This window comes from Schistocerca americana, chromosome 6 (genome assembly GCF_021461395.2).
Source record: "Schistocerca americana isolate TAMUIC-IGC-003095 chromosome 6, iqSchAmer2.1, whole genome shotgun sequence".
In the NCBI taxonomy this organism is placed as follows: Eukaryota; Metazoa; Arthropoda; class Insecta; order Orthoptera; family Acrididae; genus Schistocerca; species Schistocerca americana.
The window spans coordinates 525,737,622-525,757,074 of NC_060124.1; the positions used below are offsets into that span (position 1 = coordinate 525,737,622).

General features: G+C 37.8%; 1 protein-coding gene across 1 annotated transcript in view; it reads right to left on the reverse strand.

Annotated features, from left to right (window-relative positions):
* Window positions 1-19,453, reverse strand: part of LOC124619422 (E3 ubiquitin-protein ligase RNF14-like) — a 79,169-nt gene that overhangs the window by 14,122 nt on the left and 45,594 nt on the right. Inside the window, exons 5-6 of the mRNA XM_047145791.1 lie at window positions 11,457-11,615; window positions 8,926-9,154 (exon numbers count right to left, since the gene is read on the reverse strand). Of these exons, the coding sequence (XP_047001747.1) occupies window positions 8,926-9,154; window positions 11,457-11,615 (388 nt within the window). The remainder of the gene's footprint in view (window positions 1-8,925; window positions 9,155-11,456; window positions 11,616-19,453) is intronic.

Below are 19,453 nucleotides of genomic sequence, written 5' to 3' on the forward strand. Positions count from 1 at the left end.
TCTCATGTGCAGTTTCTAAATCTGCTTGCATAATTTTGAATCTTAGGAAAAGATACACTGCACAAATCACCACTAGTATGGTGATTATACTAGTGTCCGTAAGACTAATGGTAACTGTGTTCTGCTTTCATCCATGGTGATATCCCTGAAGATGTCTTAACATTTGTTCGACAGCAATTTGTCAATTTTTTGCACCAATTAAGCTGTATATGTCCTACAGTATGGTAGCACCTGGCGTGTAGTTTACAAAGGAAACATTTTAAATAGGTAAAATTCTGAAGGGATTTTCTGTCCAATACAATGTTGGTTGTGCACTACAAATTACTGTAGTATGCATGATGGTTGTTCATAGGTGAAAGTATACTCCTGCTATAGCACATTCTGTTCCGCTGATTAATATACCACTATTCTGCAATTCCACTCATCATTCCTGTAAAAGTATCGTTTTTGTAATGGTTCACTATTACCATTTGTGGCTTGTACACAGTATAAATCCAATGATTTCAACCCACTGAAAATGTGTTTCTGGCTTCATAACCACCTTCTTACAATTGGGTGCATTCATATTTCCTTAAAGTAGGTTTGCTTCGCAACATTGGTTATCTGTTTGAACTACTAATGCAGGACAAATAATAATAGTTTCATTAACACAACTACCAAGAGATCTACTGATAGAACTACACACATTTTCAGTTATTTAGACACACGTAGTAGTTCATTAACCAAGAATTTAATCCATCTGTCAACAACACTCCACGCAAATGGATATGCACAAATCTTATTACATTTAAATTGTAAATTATGACTTACAGCTAGTTACAGGGACCTGTACATTAACATTAACATTAACACACACACACACACACACACACACACACACACACAATCGATCTTGTATAAACTTGTTGCTCTCATTTATGGAAATATCATGCCACAGACACGTGGTAAATTCCTTTTTCCTCTTGAAATATTCCTTACAAAAATCTTTTTGGTGTTAACAGTGTAGTGGTTAGTTGTTTATTTGTAGGATGCTGGACAGCTTCTCTAATTGAAACTTTCCTGGCAGATTAAATCTGTGTGCCGGACCGAGACTCGAACTCTGGACATATGCCTTTCGCGGGCAAGTGCTCTACCAACTGAGCTACTCAAGCACGACTCACGCCCCGACCTCACAGCTTTACTTCTGCCAGTACCTCGTCTCCTACCTTCCCAACTTCATTCTGGGAGCTTCTCTAATTATTTTTGATTTTATTCAATGGTCACAAACTGTTTGCTAATTCTCTTGTTAGCCTAGCTATCCCTACCACCCTGTGTAACATTTTCAGATGACTATGTTACACTTAAAATTCTTATTCATCGCAATAATTGTATCATTAACATATTGCAGTAATTCAATTGTTCTTTTAAGCATCCTTTTTAGTTATATTTAACAATCCTCACTCCAGACCCATAATTTGTGTCATATGCCAACCCACTATTGTTTTTGTAGTGTCTTGTTTCTTCTTGCACTTTAAAAATTGTACTATTCAGACTTGAAATATCATTATCTGAAGAGTCAAACATTCAGCCATCCTCTCTTTCTCTGTATTAGAGAATGTTTTACCCATTACTTGCTGCAACAGCTCTCTCAGCTTATCATACCAAAACTTAAGCTAATAATTATATTGCCCCCATTTGGTGTCTTTCGCACTTCTGACATGTCTTGCAAACTTTTCACTTCATTCCTAACCTCCCAGATATTGAAGGTCAGTATCAACAACCATCTGTGATTTTTTAGGACTATATCTGGCTGCTGTGCAAACAAAACCTCATTCCACAAAGACTGGTTGACAATTCCTTCTGCTCTAATGATGAGCAAGATAATAACACTTGGTAAACTCCATCTAAGTGTCACCCTCACCATCACATTGAGGACATAATTTATATGTACTACTTCCCTCCTTAGAAAAAGGTGGGAACACAACAAAAACACCAATATTCCCAAGTACACTACATAAATCAATGAAAACAAAGAAAATATCCTATTATTACCAATGTATCTCTACATCCCTGGCTATGTATTCCTTGGTATCAACCATTACAGCCTATTCTGCAGTATTTCTTTACTCTTTTGCGTCTTAGTTCTAGTAAATGGCAATTCCCCTGATACTTGAGGAAAGGCGCGCGCACGCGCGCGTGTGTGCGTGTGTGTGTGTGTGTGTGTGTGTGTGTGTGTGATTTTTTGTTTTTACTGCTGAATGCTATGGTTGAAAGCTTTATGTAGGTGTCTTAACTGTGCCTGTCTGCAACTTGACATGTCCTCTTTATGGTAAGTAGCAATCTATCTTTTCCTGCATTGTTAATTGTAACCTTACATTTACAGGTGACTATCTTCACCACCTGATAAGGACCCTGAAACTTCACCAAAAACTTTTTTTCCTACCTTTCGGAATGCAAGGGTTCACAAGTACTACCCAATGACCCATCCAATACTGTGGTAAATTCCTCTTACTTAACCCCACATGCTCTTTACAGTCTAGCACTTTCATGTTTGCCTGTTTTGCCCTTTGCCAGACTTCCTTTAGAATTCTTGCAAACACCTTGTCGTGTTCACCATCTTTTCCCAATTTTAGTTGAATCACACCAAACGGAGATGGCACTCTGCATCCATGTACAACATAGTAATTTGATAACTCTATTCCTGTGCAAGTTTTTCAATTGACACACTAACTACAAAATCTAAATATATCAATTGACACACTAACTGCAAAATCTAAATATATGTCACAGTGTATGTGTTGAGAATTCATATAATGGCTTAGCATCTTTGGTTTAGCCCTATGAACTCTTTCTGTATGACCATTTGCCTGAGGGTGGAATGGACTCTTAAGTAATTTCTCAATTTTCAGGAAGCAACAACTGCTTAATGAGATCAGACATGAAATTTTGGTCCATAATAATTGCTTGCAGCACCCAAAATTTAAGTATCCAATGATTTACCATAGCATGAACTACGGTGCTCACTTTCTGGTCCGGTATTGCTATAATTACTAAATATCTCTAGAAGTGATCGATAACTGTTAACACATACTTGTTACCCGATGGACTCTCATGAAATGACCCCAAAATATCAGCTCCAATCATTTGAAATGCATAGTCGGACTCTGGCAGTCCTTATGATTTTATCTTCTCATGGCAAAAAATCAGAATGCTGCAAACATAGAATACAGTTCTTGACACACTGCTGAACATCAGCACGTTTTGTTTGCCATCAGACACTTACTGCTACTCTTCTGTGTGTTCTCCTCTTACCCCTGTGACCTAATGATGTATGATCATGTTCTTGCTGTAATACCTCTGTTCGCAAAGCTACTGAGACTACAGCACATGCACCACACTTTTTTGATCTGCATAATATCCCATATTGTATGACAAACTGTGGTGGTTTGCAATACGACTGACAGTCTTTTTTATTGCACTTTCTTCAGATCCTTGATATCAAATCCAGAGACTTGCAATGCCCAATCTTTTTACTAAGTATATCAGCATTTTTGTGTTTTAACACCCAGTTCTTGGATTACATCATACTGAAATTCACTTAGTTCCAAATCACATCTTGTTAGAAGACTTGATGGAATTTTTGCCATTGTAACCATTCTAAATCTGCATCATGATTAACCAAAGTGACAGATAAAATCAAAAATAAGAAATACCATATATCAATACCAACATCTCCTTTTCAGTGGTAGAATAATTTTGCTTGGCCTTATTAAGATGATGAGAGATATGTGATTGAGTGTTCTTTCCCATCAATGATTTTTCCAAAAATTACTCCTAAAACTATACTACATGTATCACAACACAATATGAATTCTTTTGTGAAATGTGGAAAAATTGAAATTGGATCTGAAGTTAACACATCTTTTAAATTTTGAAACACTGTCTGACACTCAGGTGTCCAGCTAAACATAACATCTTTTTGCAATAGTTTTGTTTGTGGTTGTGCCACTTCAGCACATCTCTTCATGATTTTTTCTGCAGTAATTTGCTAATTCAAGGAAAGATTGTAATTGTTTAACTGTCTGAGGGACCAGAAAGTCATGTACTGCTGATGTAAAGTGTTGATTTGTCCTTATTCCAGCTCTGCTAATTATATCCCCCAGACAGTTTACTTGTGATGGTGCAAAGAGACACTTATCAATACTAAGCATAAGTCAAGCCTCTTCCAACCTTTCAAATACCATCTCCAAATGCTGAGCAAGCTCTTCTAGACTTTTAGAGAATACAATTACATCATCTAAAGAGACCATGCATTTGTTTGGCACCCCTGAGGACTCCATCTAATAAATGTTGGATATAGCTGGCACTTCCAACCCAAAAGGCATCCTACAATAATGGTAGTGACCAGAAGACACAGTAAAAGCTGTTTTATGTCTATCCTCAGGGTTTACCTCAATTTGATGGTATTTACTTCTTAAATGTAGTGTTGAAAAGAACTTGCACTGACCTAAATTATCTAATGTGTTAGTGTATCCCCTATCCGTCTGCAATTTTTTTAAAAAATAGGAAGGAGGAGAGTATACAGTTCCAACAAAACCAGTATTTATTTCTTCCATCTGGTGACTTTTTTAATTTAATTACTACGCTCACTGGTCATGGCCTAACACTATCTTCTATAATCCATTCTAATAATTGCCAATTCATAAACCGATTTACTAAAGACTCTAAATGCTTAGGTAACTGATACTGTCTTCCAACTACTGGTGAATGATTGTCTGTATTCTATGCTGTGTGATTGGTGTGGCAGGTAACACTTCTTGTGGATTCAACAAACCCTTATATTGTATTAGCACCAATTCCAGTAACAATCTATCTTCACTCTTAAGATGCTTCACTTTTTCTTCAATGAATGTATGTCAACAGTTCGCTCTGTTCTGCCTTGTACCCTAGAATTTTCAATATCTTCCTTTCCTATAGCATCTAATCTGGCTATAAGTAATCCCTTTGGAAGAGTAAGTTCATCTTCCCCAACGTTATCCATGCTTATTGGCACTGTAACCTGACACTTAATAATAACCCTTGTATGCATTATACATCTACCTAAAAAAACAATGCTGCTCATCCAACATGTTATTAATTGCTAGTAGTTCTATGAAACACCCTTTGGAACATTAATATTACTGGTACCCAGAATAGTTTGCCTGTACCTGCTTGTACTCTGTCATGCAAAACAACTTTTAATGCACTTACACAGTTTATCTGATGCCACCTTTGAAATGGGTGCATCTTGTGATGTAGAAACAATTGCCACTGTTGTACCCTACAGAAATAATTTACCATCAAATACAACTGTCTGTTGTCAAAGGTTGACTCTAGTACAATGCCTAATCAGTGTTCACTTTTAATGCACTTCTATTTGATGGGAATGCTTCTCGAAAGAAGGAAGATTCCCACTGTTATTTAACAAGTTCCTTTTCCCATTATAGTTACTCCTTTTCCTTTGGTTTATACTCCTGTGTCTTATGACCATCCTGCCAACAAAACATTGTGATTGTGCTTTTAAATGATTCTTTCTCCCACAGTGGTAACATTCTCTGTTTGACACAAACATTTTCTGATCATTCCAATACTTAGCAGCACTATCTATCTCTTGCATATAAGTGGCTACACACAGGGCAGCTGGTACAAATTGTGGATTTGCCACTCTCACCCTTGAGAAAATTCTGTAGATATCCCCCATATAAACACATCTAGTGCCCCATCCTCAGTACTCCTCCCTCCCCCCCCTCCCCCCAGTGGCAGGCTGTGGTTTGGAGCTCAGTAACTGGTGATTATGGCGAACCACCTCTCCCAGTAGTGCCTGTTGTTGCTCAGTAGTGCGCAAGCAATCAACACCAGGCTTGTGCCAGAAGTCACTTTTGTGCAATCAGGCAATAGAGTGCAAACATTATGTACACCATCGATCCATGTGACTGACTGCCTTATAAGCTAAAATGCAGGGGTATTTATGGAGTGAAGTAGAGTCTAATGTTTACCCGACATCACTTGTCACGACTGCATAGTTCTTGCTATTATGAAAGTACCAGCAGTTTTCACTCTGCCGTCCTTGCTTAAAGAGTTTATTATAGTACAGGACTGGTTTGTAAAAGTTCTTGGTACGTGTTGATGCATTAGAGATTGTTTCTTTCCTCACGTAATGAAGGTGATGTGATACTGAAAAGCTGCTCTGCTCCACTACATTTCTGCTGAGGTCTGCCGTCTGGTTTGCCTGAAACGCTAATGTTATGTTTTCCTCCGACCAGCTCTCAGTGGTGAAAAGATATTCTTCATGCCCGCCTCATGTTGACACCACCTTAATACAAGCGAGATAGGTTTGATCTGGAACTTAAAAAATGTTAACCATTTGTTGTCTTGTATAAGGTTGGCATGCAACATTAGGCAAAAAAATCTTGTGTTGTTTTAGTGGTGTAATGATGATAAGTGGAGACTCAATTATGTGAACCTCAGTTATAAGAAACTGGTTATAAATTAGCCAATAAGTATGGTGTAGGTACATCTGAGATAAGTGATATAGAGAAGAATACAGGTTCAATTCTGACGAACACCTGCGAACTTGATAGTGAAGACTGGAGTCACTCCTATTCTTCTGAGGAGATCCTTGAAAAGTTAAGCAGATTCCTATGTTATATTGTTGATTGTGTTTAATTAAACTCATAGCTTGACTTTTTTGGGTCCATACACCTTTTATTTTATCTGTTATTACTTTTATGTTGTAATTTCATGTACTGGGACATTCCATGATCTTTGAGATTTGCTCCTCAATTTGGCCCTATGGAACTAGATGTGTAAATAAATAAATAAATAAATCAAGAAGTGATGAATAAACTGAAAAATGAGCTTGTGGGATAAGCTCTGTACTACTGATTTTTACAGGAACGATCACCTTGACATTATGTATTAATGGTAGAAGGGTAATCATATGACAACATACACAAAAGATAACCATATGTGGATAACGTACATTGTCTTTCTAGAGTTAATAATGAACAAAAATTGCTTTTCTTAATCATTCAGTTATCCAGATTTTTGATTATTCAAATGACATGACAATAATCTGGATAATGAAGTCTCCACTGTACTGTGTACCTTGTTGTTTATCACTGATACTGCTACCATCACGGAGTGTGAAGCAGTATAGAAGTGTTATCTGCATACAGTGTCTTATATTATAAGTAGTAGCATAACTGCTTATTAATCAAGGTAACTCATGTATGTCAACCAAAAACAACTGGCCACATAACTATTAAACAACCATACAGTAAGTGGGAAAAATAGTGCATCATTTACAACAGGAAATGTCGAATGTATGTATAATATGTAATAATACAGACTGCTCTACTGTTCCATCCATCAGCTGGTGGAGAAGAACCACGACAAACAATGACTTAAGGAATAATAGAGGCAGTACACTTTGGTTAGGTACCAGGAACGTTACCTATGTAAAGGGACTGGTAAGTACCTGCGACATTATAGTTAACATAATTTTCCAGTATTTTACTGTCCCCCCTTTCTTTTTTAACAGCTCATCTGATAATGACTTGCTAACTTGCTAAGAAATCACAATAGTTTTTGCATACCAGAGGCAGAAAAAAATATCAGCAATGTTACCAGCCTTAGTCTTAACTAAGAAACTGGGACTTCATGTGGAGAAATTGGTAAGTGTGAGTCACATGACAACTGTAAAAGCGGGATCAAAAGAAAAAGTAAGTTGGTAATCGTGATCAAAGCTGTGTGTATGTACAAACACTGGTAGACAAATAATATTAAGATGGCTACAATATGCACCATGGAACTACAAAATTCGGAAACTTACTTTCTGTACAGTGATTCCAGAATGAAAAGCTAGTATGGTGATACACATTTGTTGCAGCCATGAAGTCTAGAAATGAAGCTGAAAGTTCACAAGTAGTGCAGTAGCTGTGGCTTATGCTATTCATCATCTTCAGGCGCAATGTGTTGAGATTATGAAAGACACAGCAACTATAAAAGATATTGTGAAAGGTAATGCCAAGTGATACTGGATGACATTTCAACAACTGTAAACAGCCATTGTGGTCCAGCAAATGAAATTGTGCAGGAAGTGCTCTAATTTCACAAAGTAGCTTCAAAATTGATGCCCCGGCAGTTGACTACCGAACTGAAATAGTGATGCATGTCAATAATTTCTACGATGCGCTGAACAAGGTGAAGCTTCTCTTCATGAAATGGGTTTGAAACCTAAGTCCACTAGCACAGACCAGAAATATAATGACCAAGGAATGGCACTCAGCCTCACAATCCAAATGAAACAAGTATAAAATACAGCATGGAAGATTATAGCAACCTCTTTCTGGGATGAAAAGGAGGTTACACAGAGGCACTGTAAGTCATGAAGATTCATTGTCTCTCATGCAATAAACAAATATGCCCTAAAAGACATCCACACACTACAATCTAATTAAAACAACAGTTTGCTGTCTGCAAGTGCACTGCTGCAACATGACAATTCATGATTTCATACAACCAAACAACAGTTCTGGCCATTACAGATGTAAGGTTTGGGTGCCTTCTGCATTCATCTTACTCAAGACCCTAACACATTTAAGAAATAGAAGTAATTGTTGCCATTCATTACTAACAACAGGTACACAACACAACACCTTTCATGTAAAATGTGTGTTAACATTACGTGAAATCCAAAACACTATCTCTTACTCAGTAAAGTACAGAACTACTCCAATGCAGCATTACATGCATAAAAGTTATTTAGAAAAAAAAGTAGTTTCCTATGTTTATATTGTGAGACATGTCTGTACTTTATTCATGCTCTACTTCTTTAAAGTTGATGAATTATGTATAAAAATGAAATCTCATACATCAACAGTGTGTGAGAGAAATGACACATACCTGACTTATAACGGCATGGTTCAACACCGTGGTAGACCATCTTGCAGTACACACAAAAAACATAATTGCAAGCTGGGCATGTCGCCATTTTCTCATCAGGATCACGTGTTGTTGGGTACTGGCAAAATGACCTCGGACAATAAATTACATCCTCCATTGAATCTAACATAGCGTTTAGAAGCACAGAATCATATTTTTGAAATAATTCTCGGCTCACAAGTTCCTGCACCTAAAATGAAGAAAGGAAGTCTTTTTTTGAACTTTTAAAGAGTCTACACATTAAATCTACAATATTTTGTTCCTACAATGTGTGGTTTTATTACAATATGCTTGTACATTTGCATAAAATGTTGTGAAAATTAATAAGCAAACAGTGTGAGTGCAAAGACTTCTCACTACTGCCAACTTCAATGACTTAATACAGAATACAGTAGTTCTGCAGTGCTCATTATGAATTTGATATTTCATTTCACTGTGCTTTGTTTCTTCAACATCTGGGTAAAGGAGCATTTCCTAATTCACTGAGGGCACTATCTACCTGTACACTTCTAATTTCATGTGCCAGACACCATAAAACATGTCTTCCAACTACAGTGCTAGAGGGAGTCAGATTTAGCAAAATTTGTTTCCTGCCAGAGAACGTACTAATTCAAGAGTATTAGCAACTGAAATGTAACTGACCAAAAACATTTTCATTTAATAAATGACTTTTCTGATTTCTGATCATTTTAAAGAAGCATTTCATTTTTGCATCCTGCTGCAATAATGACAGCACTGGAATTTATATTTCAAAAGCTTAGGCAACAAACAAGAAATGAGTCATCTCCCTTGTGCCACCAATCCTTCAGTAACAAATTCTGTAAGGGAACAAATTGCATAAATGCAAGAAAGCCACACTAGATAAGATAAAGTCAGTAACTCATAAGTGTGAAATTCGTACATCCAGAATTTCCAAACTAGAGACAGTGAAGGACATCAAAAATCATTTGTTGCCCTAAAAAATGAGCAACCAAATCATTGAAGTCATTATGATATTTAATTACAGACAAGCTAAAGCAAAGGACAAGAAACTGAGTTATGTGCCCCGAACACAGTTAGAAAACAGTGTCATTGGCACCACTGATATTGATATTGACCTCTTTGTTACTGTTCCACAGTCAAGAGTTCTGTTTCATGCTATACTTAACACAAACTTGGTTTCTCTTAAATTTTTGGAAAGGAGATTTGGTAATTGTTTGCTGCCCACAATTCCAGCTCTTTATGGGAACCTATATGACTGAACAATTAAAAAACACATGGCAATTGTTCCAAAGGTATATGCCAATATATATGTATGTATGTGCAATCTAGTGAGCATACCTTCTTTGTCTTTTAGCGTATGTGTTTTGTTCAGCTCTTCTCATTCATATAATTTTGAATTTTACCCTGGCTGTTTCGAGCCAGATAATCTCTCTATATAGAGATGTGGGTTGCACCATACTTTTAACTGTTTATTGACAATTTTGTAGTCAATAATACTTTGTATCCATCAACAGTAAGTATATTTGCTTATATCTTTTGTCTGAAATAAAATTAGTTATTTTATTTTTTAAAACAGTTGTTCCTATCAATAGAATTGTGTCTGCTGTACGGATTCCTAATAGAGCTTGTTTTCGCTTTTCTTTTCCAGGTAGGTGCAGATAGTAGTCTAACAGTGTACTTTCCCCTCTTTGTTTTCAGATCTGCTAAATTATTCTTCCATGACCACTATATTAGCCTTACCTCTAATTTAATACCTCTTTGGATTCTTAGTCCCTAGCCCTCTTCTGCTCAGCAGCAATTAAAATGTTAATTTTGCACAGTTCCATGGTGTTTTATTTCTCTCTGGTTTAATGGCAATAACCAACATTCCATAGCATTACTTTAAAGGCTGGATTAACCCTTTTGCTGCAGTGAATTTTATCACCCTGAGATCCCTCAAGTCCTTTGACTTAGGAGTAGGAAAATTTAAAGCTGAAAATAATATCAATGTTTTGCAGAACCCCTGATGGACCTGGGCTTTCTATTGAGAGTTTTTTCTACCTGCATTTGGAAGGCCTCCATTTTAGGGCACTGATGACATCCTCCCTCCCTGCTTGTACCCTCTCTATTTGCTACACTTCTGAAGAACTGCACTGCCTTGAGAATACAGTGAAAATATGGAAGTGTAATTTGTAAGCAAGTTTACTAAGCAATAGTAAACAGGCATTTCCAGGGTTGTATCATTCTTACCCGTGTGCCATAATCAAGTCTCTTGATACTGTACCAATCTCGAGGAAGTAGAAAAAGGGAAATTTAATAAAATGCATTCCTGTGGAAAACAGAATAATTTCATGTCCCAATGAAGAAACTAAACGACATTAAGTGTAGGAAAACTTTCTAGCAATAACTAAAAAAGGCATTAAACACTTCAAAATTATCAGCAATTGTAAGAGGTAAAACAACACAATTTAAAATCCTGATTGAACTGCTTAATAAATAACATGTTACTAATCGTAAATAAAAAAACGTACCTGTGCAGGTGTCGCTTCTGAGGTGCATTTATCCTCAGGGCAGGCTATATGATGGACAGTGCCCTCTTTGATGCGGACTTCAAGGTACGAGGAGATGCAATTGCGACAAAACACATGACCACATGGGTCAAACTTTGTGCTCTGTGCACCCACTTTATCCTTCAAAAATAAGAAAGTATGCTTATAACATATTGCAAACACTGATTTTTACACAGGGATAGGACTCATGTGGCAAGAGGGTTGGGAGTGGATATGATGTACAGATGTACCACAAAATTGTGTAGATTCTATGGGTGGCAGAATACCACTCTGGGAGGAATGAAAAGGATGGTGGGCAGAATGTTCCTCATTTCTGGACATGATGAGAAATACACAAAGGGTATTAGCAATTGCATTTTTGATGTCTGGCGGTGACTGTACACACACCACATTCTTCAACTCTAATGGAAAATTCAAGGCATAAAATTATCTAGTGTCAGAAGAAGAAACTCCACAATGAACTAAGGTAGAACACAGATAGGCATTTTATTAAGTATGTAAGATGCTAATAAAGAAAATAAATAAAAAAATAAACAAAAGGGAGGAGGAAGAAGAAGAAGAAGCAGAAAGAAAAGAAAAGAAAAAGGCTGTGAAGGTAGCCAAACAAAGTTATAATGTTCTAGATGTGTTAAGTACCATTTCTTTCAAAAGTGATTTTATTCGCTCTAAATGTGCAACATCCATGTGAGTATTTTATACTACTGACAATGTGGAATTACATCAGTTTAATGTGCAATAGTTGCATACTGTTTGTTGTGTTGTGGGTACTTACAGCATTTTTAGGTCACAACTGTACTGTCTATACATTCCACTGTATGTGGAGAAAAATGGGGAGAGTTGTGCAGCATTTAACTGCACAAATAAATTCAGGAGTGGAACTAGTATTACCTTCCACAGGTATGTGGATATGTTTGGATGTTTTATATTTGGGACTTCATCATAGCACTTACATTTTCGGAAGGGCTACATCACTGACTTTACATTGTTTCATCGGTAGCTGTTATTTTTTGACAGTACTGGTGGACATGAGGCTCCAAACATTTCAGGTCCTGGTGCTATAACATAGCTTAGATATTGGTAACACCACCACTCGATCAGGTATCAGGGCAATATTGTAGTGTAACAGATGCCAGAACACTCATGTGAAGCTAAATACATTTAACTTTGAAAATTTGGAGCACTAAACAACAAAATGCTATGATTCACGCCTATGCTAACGTAATAAGCAGCACTTACTTGTGAATAAACAGTTATGGCACAAATTTCTTATTGCAAGTTAAAAAAAAAAAAAAAAAGTTTGCTGAAATTGCTTGCTGTTTGTTCACAAATTAAATTCCTTTCTTGTAGTTATACAGGGCGGTCCATTGATAGTGACCAGGCCAAATAACTCACGAAATAAGCATCAAACTAAAAAACTACAAAGAACAAAACTCGTCTAGCTTGAAGGGGGAAACCAGATGACACTGTGGTTGGCCAGCTAGATGGTGCTGCCATAGGTCAAATGGATATCAACTGCATTTTTTAAAAACAGGAACCCCCATTTTTTATTACATATTCATGTAGTACGTAAAGAAATATGAATGTTTCAGTTGGACCACTTTTTTTGCTTTGTGATAGATAGCACTATAATAGTCACAAACATATAAGTAGGTGGTATCACGAAACATTCCGCCAGTGCGGACGGTATTTGCTTCGTGATACATTACTCGTGTTAAAATGGACTGTTTACCAATTGCGGAAAAGGTCGATATCGTGTTGGTGTAAGGCTATTGTGATGAAAATGCCCAACGGGCATGTGCTATGTATGCCGCTTGGTATCCTGGACGACATCATTCAAGTGTCTGGACCGTTCGCCGGATAGTTACGTTATTTAAGGAAATAGGAAGTGTTCAGCCACATGTGAAACATCAACCATGACCTGCAACAAATGATGATGCCCAAGCAGGTGTTTTAGCTGCTGTCACGGATAATCAGCACATAAGTAGCAGACAAATTACGTGAGTATCGGAATCTCAAAAACGTCGGTGTTGAGAATGCTTCATCAACATTGATTGCACCCGTACCATATTTCTGTCCACCAGGAATTGCATGGCGACGACTTTGAACGTCGTATACAGTTCTGTCACTGGGCACAAGAGAAATTACGGAACGATGACAGATTTTTTGCATGCGTTCTATTTAGTGATGAAGCATCATTCACCAGCAGCAGTAACAAAAACCGGCATAATATGCACTATTGGGAAACGGAAAATCCACGATGGCTGCGACAAGTGGAACATCAGCGACCTTGGCGGGTTAATATATGTTGCGGTGTTATGGGAGGAAGGATAATTGGCCCCCATTTTATCGATGGCAATCTAAATGGTGCAATGTATGCTGATTTCTTACATAATGTTCTACAGATGTTACTATAAGATGTTTCACTGCATGACAGAATGACGATGTACTTCCAACATGATGGTAGTCCGGCACATAGCTCACGTGCAACTGAAGCAGTATTTAATAGCATATTTCATGACAGGTGGATTGGTTGTCGAAGCACCATACCATGGCCCGCATGTTCAAAGGACCAGACTTCCCCGGATTTCTTTCGGTGGGGAAAGTTGAAGGATATTTGCTATCGTGATCCACCGACAACACCTGACAACATGCATCAGTATATCGTCAATGCATGTGTGAACATTACGGAAGGTGAACTACTCGCTGTTGAGAGGAATATCGTTACAGGTATTGCCGAATGCACTGAGGTTGACGGACATCATACTGAGCATTTATTGCATTAATATGGTACTTTCAGGTAATCACGCTGTAACACCATGCGTTCTCAGAACTGATAAGTTCGCAAAGGTAAATGTATCACATTGGAACAACCGAAATGAAATGTTCAAACGTACCTATGTTCTGTATTTTAATTTAAAAAACCTACCTGTTACCAAATGTTCATCTAAAATTGTGAGCCATATGTTTGTGACTATTACAGCACCACCTATCACAAAGCAAAAAAAAAAGTGGTCCAACTACATTCATATTTCTTTACGTACTACACGAATATGTACTAAAAAATGGGGGTTCCTATTTTAAAAAACACAGTTGATATCCATTTGATCTATGGGAGCGCCATCTAGTGGGCCAACCATAGCGCCATCTGGTTTCCCCCTTCAAGCTAGACAAGCTTCGTTCTTTGTAAAATTATATATATATATATATATATATATATATATATATAAAAAAGAAGGACTTGTTTCCTACGTTACTGTTTACACCACACCACCATACACATTTTTTTTACGATTTGTGCAATGATACTACAAACTGATTATCTTTATTTTGTATTGTTTACAAGTCTTAAAACATTTACTTTTAGTCATCGTTCATCAACTATTATAGCGCAATATCGCTGTTGGACTTAGCCCGCTTAGACGGAGTAACGTAATGCTTGAGACACCTTCTGCTCTCAAATCTTTAGTTTTCTGTTTCTAGACAATCCAATGCAATTTTCTCTGGACTTGTAGCATAGTTTATGTTTCCTGGATGACCAAAAACGTTTAATATCATTAAAACATGGTTGCTAATTCATGTCACACAATTTTTTTGTTATATCTGAAAACATTACTTTTGGTCCTTAGCACATTTAAAATGAGAGACCTTCAAATGATAAACAGTAAGTATAAGAGTGTTCAAAATAATTCTTCATAAATGTAACAAAGGCAGATGGTGTTTTAGTAGAGTATCTGTGTAAAGTAAATCCCTTTGGACTTCATCACAAAGCTGAACATCTTGCCCACTTTTGAAAATTTTTGATAAAGGCTGTGGGAAATGTTACTGTATTAGCCAAGCACCCTTTTTTTCAAGACGCTTCTTGAGCAAATTTTTTAAACATATTCTGACTAATCACAATCACAAATTGTTTTACTAACAAAGAATCTGCCTAAAATGTTAACATTACACCTATTCTAAATTTATGCCATTTATTGATTGTCTATGTTTTGATAACACCAGGAGAAATCAATTAAATGGTTTACATTAATCTGACCATTTGTTTTATAATTTTACACTTGCTAACCCTGTCATCTGTGATACCACTATTTTTAATCATCATCATCATCATCATCATCATCATCATCATCATCCCAATACCACAGCTGTGAAATTTATATCCTCATTGTCACAAATATTTGTCTGTTTCTACCACATATGTGGCAATTTCGGAGGTTTTGGTTACTGCGGGACCTGAGAACACAGCTGGTTCTATCTGAATACTTATGGAATTTCATTTCTGTGACGATGTGAGTATTCGACAGTGTCTCTTGCTTCCAAACTTATTGTCTGCTTGCAGCGATGATCTCTTTGGCTGCGTAGAACCATGCACACCCTTTTGTTCCTTTCGTATGTCACGGTGACTGTCGACAACATTGCAGCATGAAACACATAACTACACCACTGGCATCCATTTAAACTTTTACTGTCTCCTGCAGAAATGAATACGTGCTACTGTCCAATTTTAAAGTCAATTCAATTCCAACAACACATGGATTCAGGCAAACTGCAGTTTAAACGTGGTAGATGTTCCTAAAAAGACAAAGTACACAGCACACATTCCCATGGTTGGTAACATGACGTTATTTGCTGTCTGCTCATAACCCCCCCCCCCCCCCCCCAACTCATTTAGTTTTTAGTGGAGCTTGTGTCGCTGTTTCCCCTCCAACCATTCTGTAACTGTGTGCTTCAGCAAGTGCGAAACATGCACAGCAATATCTCCAAGGAAGCGAGTTGTATGTAAGAACAGCTACTAATACATAAACAAATGATTGTAATCACGATTCAGTCCAATTTTCGAACATTTCCTCATCCCGCAATCTACTACTGTCTGTTGGTACTATTTCCACAATGGGTCTTAGCACTGTAATTTATTCTTGTGACAACAACAAGTCCATCTAGTATGATTTATTTCACTTGTTAGACATGTCATTCTGGGTTAAGTTTACTTTTTTCATCTTTATGTCACCATTGTATTCTAAAGCCGACTGAAAGGTGGTAATGTTTTTACCCCGTATTCTAATACGCAAACAGCGAGTGAATTTCTCATTTGCACATCACTTAGTAAATCATTACAGTCTCTCAGTACGAGAACTTTCGTTGCAAACCTGTTCAACTGTCAAATTTTATGCAGAACATTAGATTGTTGTACTAGGTAGTTCAAAGTTTTTCTCATATTCTTTGCACTAGCACTGTCCAAATCAAATGTCACGTGACTGTTCGAGTAACATCAAGATTGTATACACTGATAAGTCAAAACATTATGGCCATCTGCTTAACAGCATGTTTGTCTGTCTTTGGAACAAAATACATCACCGATTCTTCGTATCAAGTATGTGACTGTCGGTATGTTTGTGACGGTGTGTGGCATTAGATTTCTGCACACAGGCCATGTAATTCACGTAAATAACAGACCACTTATTAGCAAATATGGTGATGGTGCCCGATAGTGACCAAGACAGGTTCCGTTGGATTTACATCAGGCTGCCGAGGCATCAACACGAGTTCACTAAAGTGCTCTTCACACCAATGTATCATGATTCTGGCTCCAAGGCATGGACAATTATACTGCTAAAAGATGACATCACCATTGTGGAAGACATCAATCATTAAAGGATGCAGATGGTTTGCAGCTGTCAATGTGTCTTTGAAGACAACCACAGGCACCATGCAAATGCGGGAGAATATCTCCCGTAACGTAATACTACACCCATCAGCCTGCATCTGTGGCATGCTGCACGTTTCGAGCCACCATTTACCTCAATGAAAATGTTTGTGGAGAACCATCGACCTAGTGTACCAAAAATGTGATTCAACTGAAGAGCCAACAAGCTTCCACTGATTGACGGTCGAATCCTGATGGTCCCGTGCCCACTGCGTATCATAATTGATGAGGTTGCTGGGTCAACATGTGAACACGTAGGAGTGGTCTGTTGCGGAGCTCCATCTTCAACACTGTACAATGAACAGTGTGCTCCGAAACACTTGTGCATTCACCAGCATTGTGCTCTTATTCTGCTCAGAGTCATGTAACATATTTCCACCCCAAAACAAACTTAACAAATCTTCAATTTCCTGAACACCTTTCCACTGCTGAAAGTTTATGCTTCATGGTTTCAAAATCCTTTGACAATAGCTGTTTCGCTCCGACTGCAGTAAGAGAAAGCACAAGAAGCTTCACTTAATGTAATTGTGTTCACCAAACACATCAAGTGTGCAGAACCGGAAAATACACTTTGTGCTAACGAAATTGCAAATTTCAGCAGAGCAATATATTAGACTGTGATAACACATCAATGTGCCATGCCATCTTGTCAAATCTGGTTTAATTTTAGGTGATGATGCAAAAAAAATTCCAACCCCTATTGAGAGAACACTTGATATCCTAAAAAACTAGTGCCAGTTAAAGGAACTGAAAGCGAACACTGCAAAAACTATATGGAGCATTTTGAAACCAAACATGTGGAGCTTAAAATGCAGCATAATCATGAACATATCGAGGAAACTCACTTGACTGAGTTCCTTGGGTTAAACACTGACAAGAACCTAAGCTGGAATAGGCATATTGACTTCCTATTAAATAAATCTAAGTATTTTGCTTATGCAATGGAAATACTAGCAAACGATACTGACTTTACCACTAATTAATGGTCAGAATGTAGTTAACATGAAGCTAGATACTTTAGAAAATGCTGTAGTGGATTCTGTGTGAGAAATTTTACTATTCTGCATAAGAATTCAAGGATTAGGATCTGTTATTAGCTGCCCATCAACTGGTCTGCATTTAGAGTTAATGGTTTTGACTTGTCTCCTGTAACTGAAGTAAATGATTTACATTACACATGTTATGACACTAACAAACCACAAATTCACAATGACACTCTTCGGTACGCACTTGTGATCTCCCGCATTTATAACCATTTAAAAGCACTCCACTGCATAATCTGCAGGTGCACTGATCCTATGCCTTCCACTACAAGACTACTGGTGGCTCTCTCTCTCTATGACTACCTGGCTTTAAAACACACTATAAAATGTGTAATTCAGAAGTTTCAAGACTGATTCATTTCTGAGTAGGGGAGCGCGTGCGTTCTGCCAGGTGGGGGAAGTAGTGGGGGGTCTCAGGGAACGAACTGATGCTGCAGCAGTTGCCTCCAGAACCCTGGAGAGTGTGCATTGCTTGCAGTGTGGGTGCAGGTCATTGACCTCAGTCGAATAGTGGGATAGGCGAAAATGGAGTATCACTTGGAGCAGCGTTATGCGATTAGGTTTTGTGTGCGACTGAACAAAACCGCCACGGAGACTCTCAGTATGATTTAAGAGGCCTTTAAGGAAGAAGCCATGTCCCATGCAATGGTTTTCCTGTGGCACAAACGTTTCAAAGATGGCAGTAGGAATGTTGAAGACGACGACTGCTATGGGAGGCCATCATCAAGGCGAACAGATCAAAATGTGGAAAGTGTGCAGGAACTTTTAAACAATGACCATCGACTTAGTACTAGATTAACTGCCATTGAACTGGGACTCAGAGTGTGGAGTGTGGAGGATTGTGACAGAGAATTTGATGATGCGAAAAGTTTGGCAAAAGTTTTGTCGGTGGGTCAGAAGAAACGGCACCTGACTGTTTACCAGGAAATACTCCAGCGGTTGAATGTTGATCCAAACCTTCTATGGAAAGTGGTTACTGGTGATGAGACCTGGGTCTACAAGTATGATCCTGAGTCGAAGCGTCAAAGTGTAGAATGGCACAATGCTTCTTCACTGAAGCCTAAAAAAGCTCGCTTGAGTAAGTCATGTGTGAAGTGCATGCTGTTTTGTTTTTTTATGGTAAGGGAGTGATTCACAAGGAGTTTGTTGCTCGTGGTCAGACTGTCACAGGTGGCTTTTACGCTGGAATGCTCCACTGCTTGAGGGATTGAGTT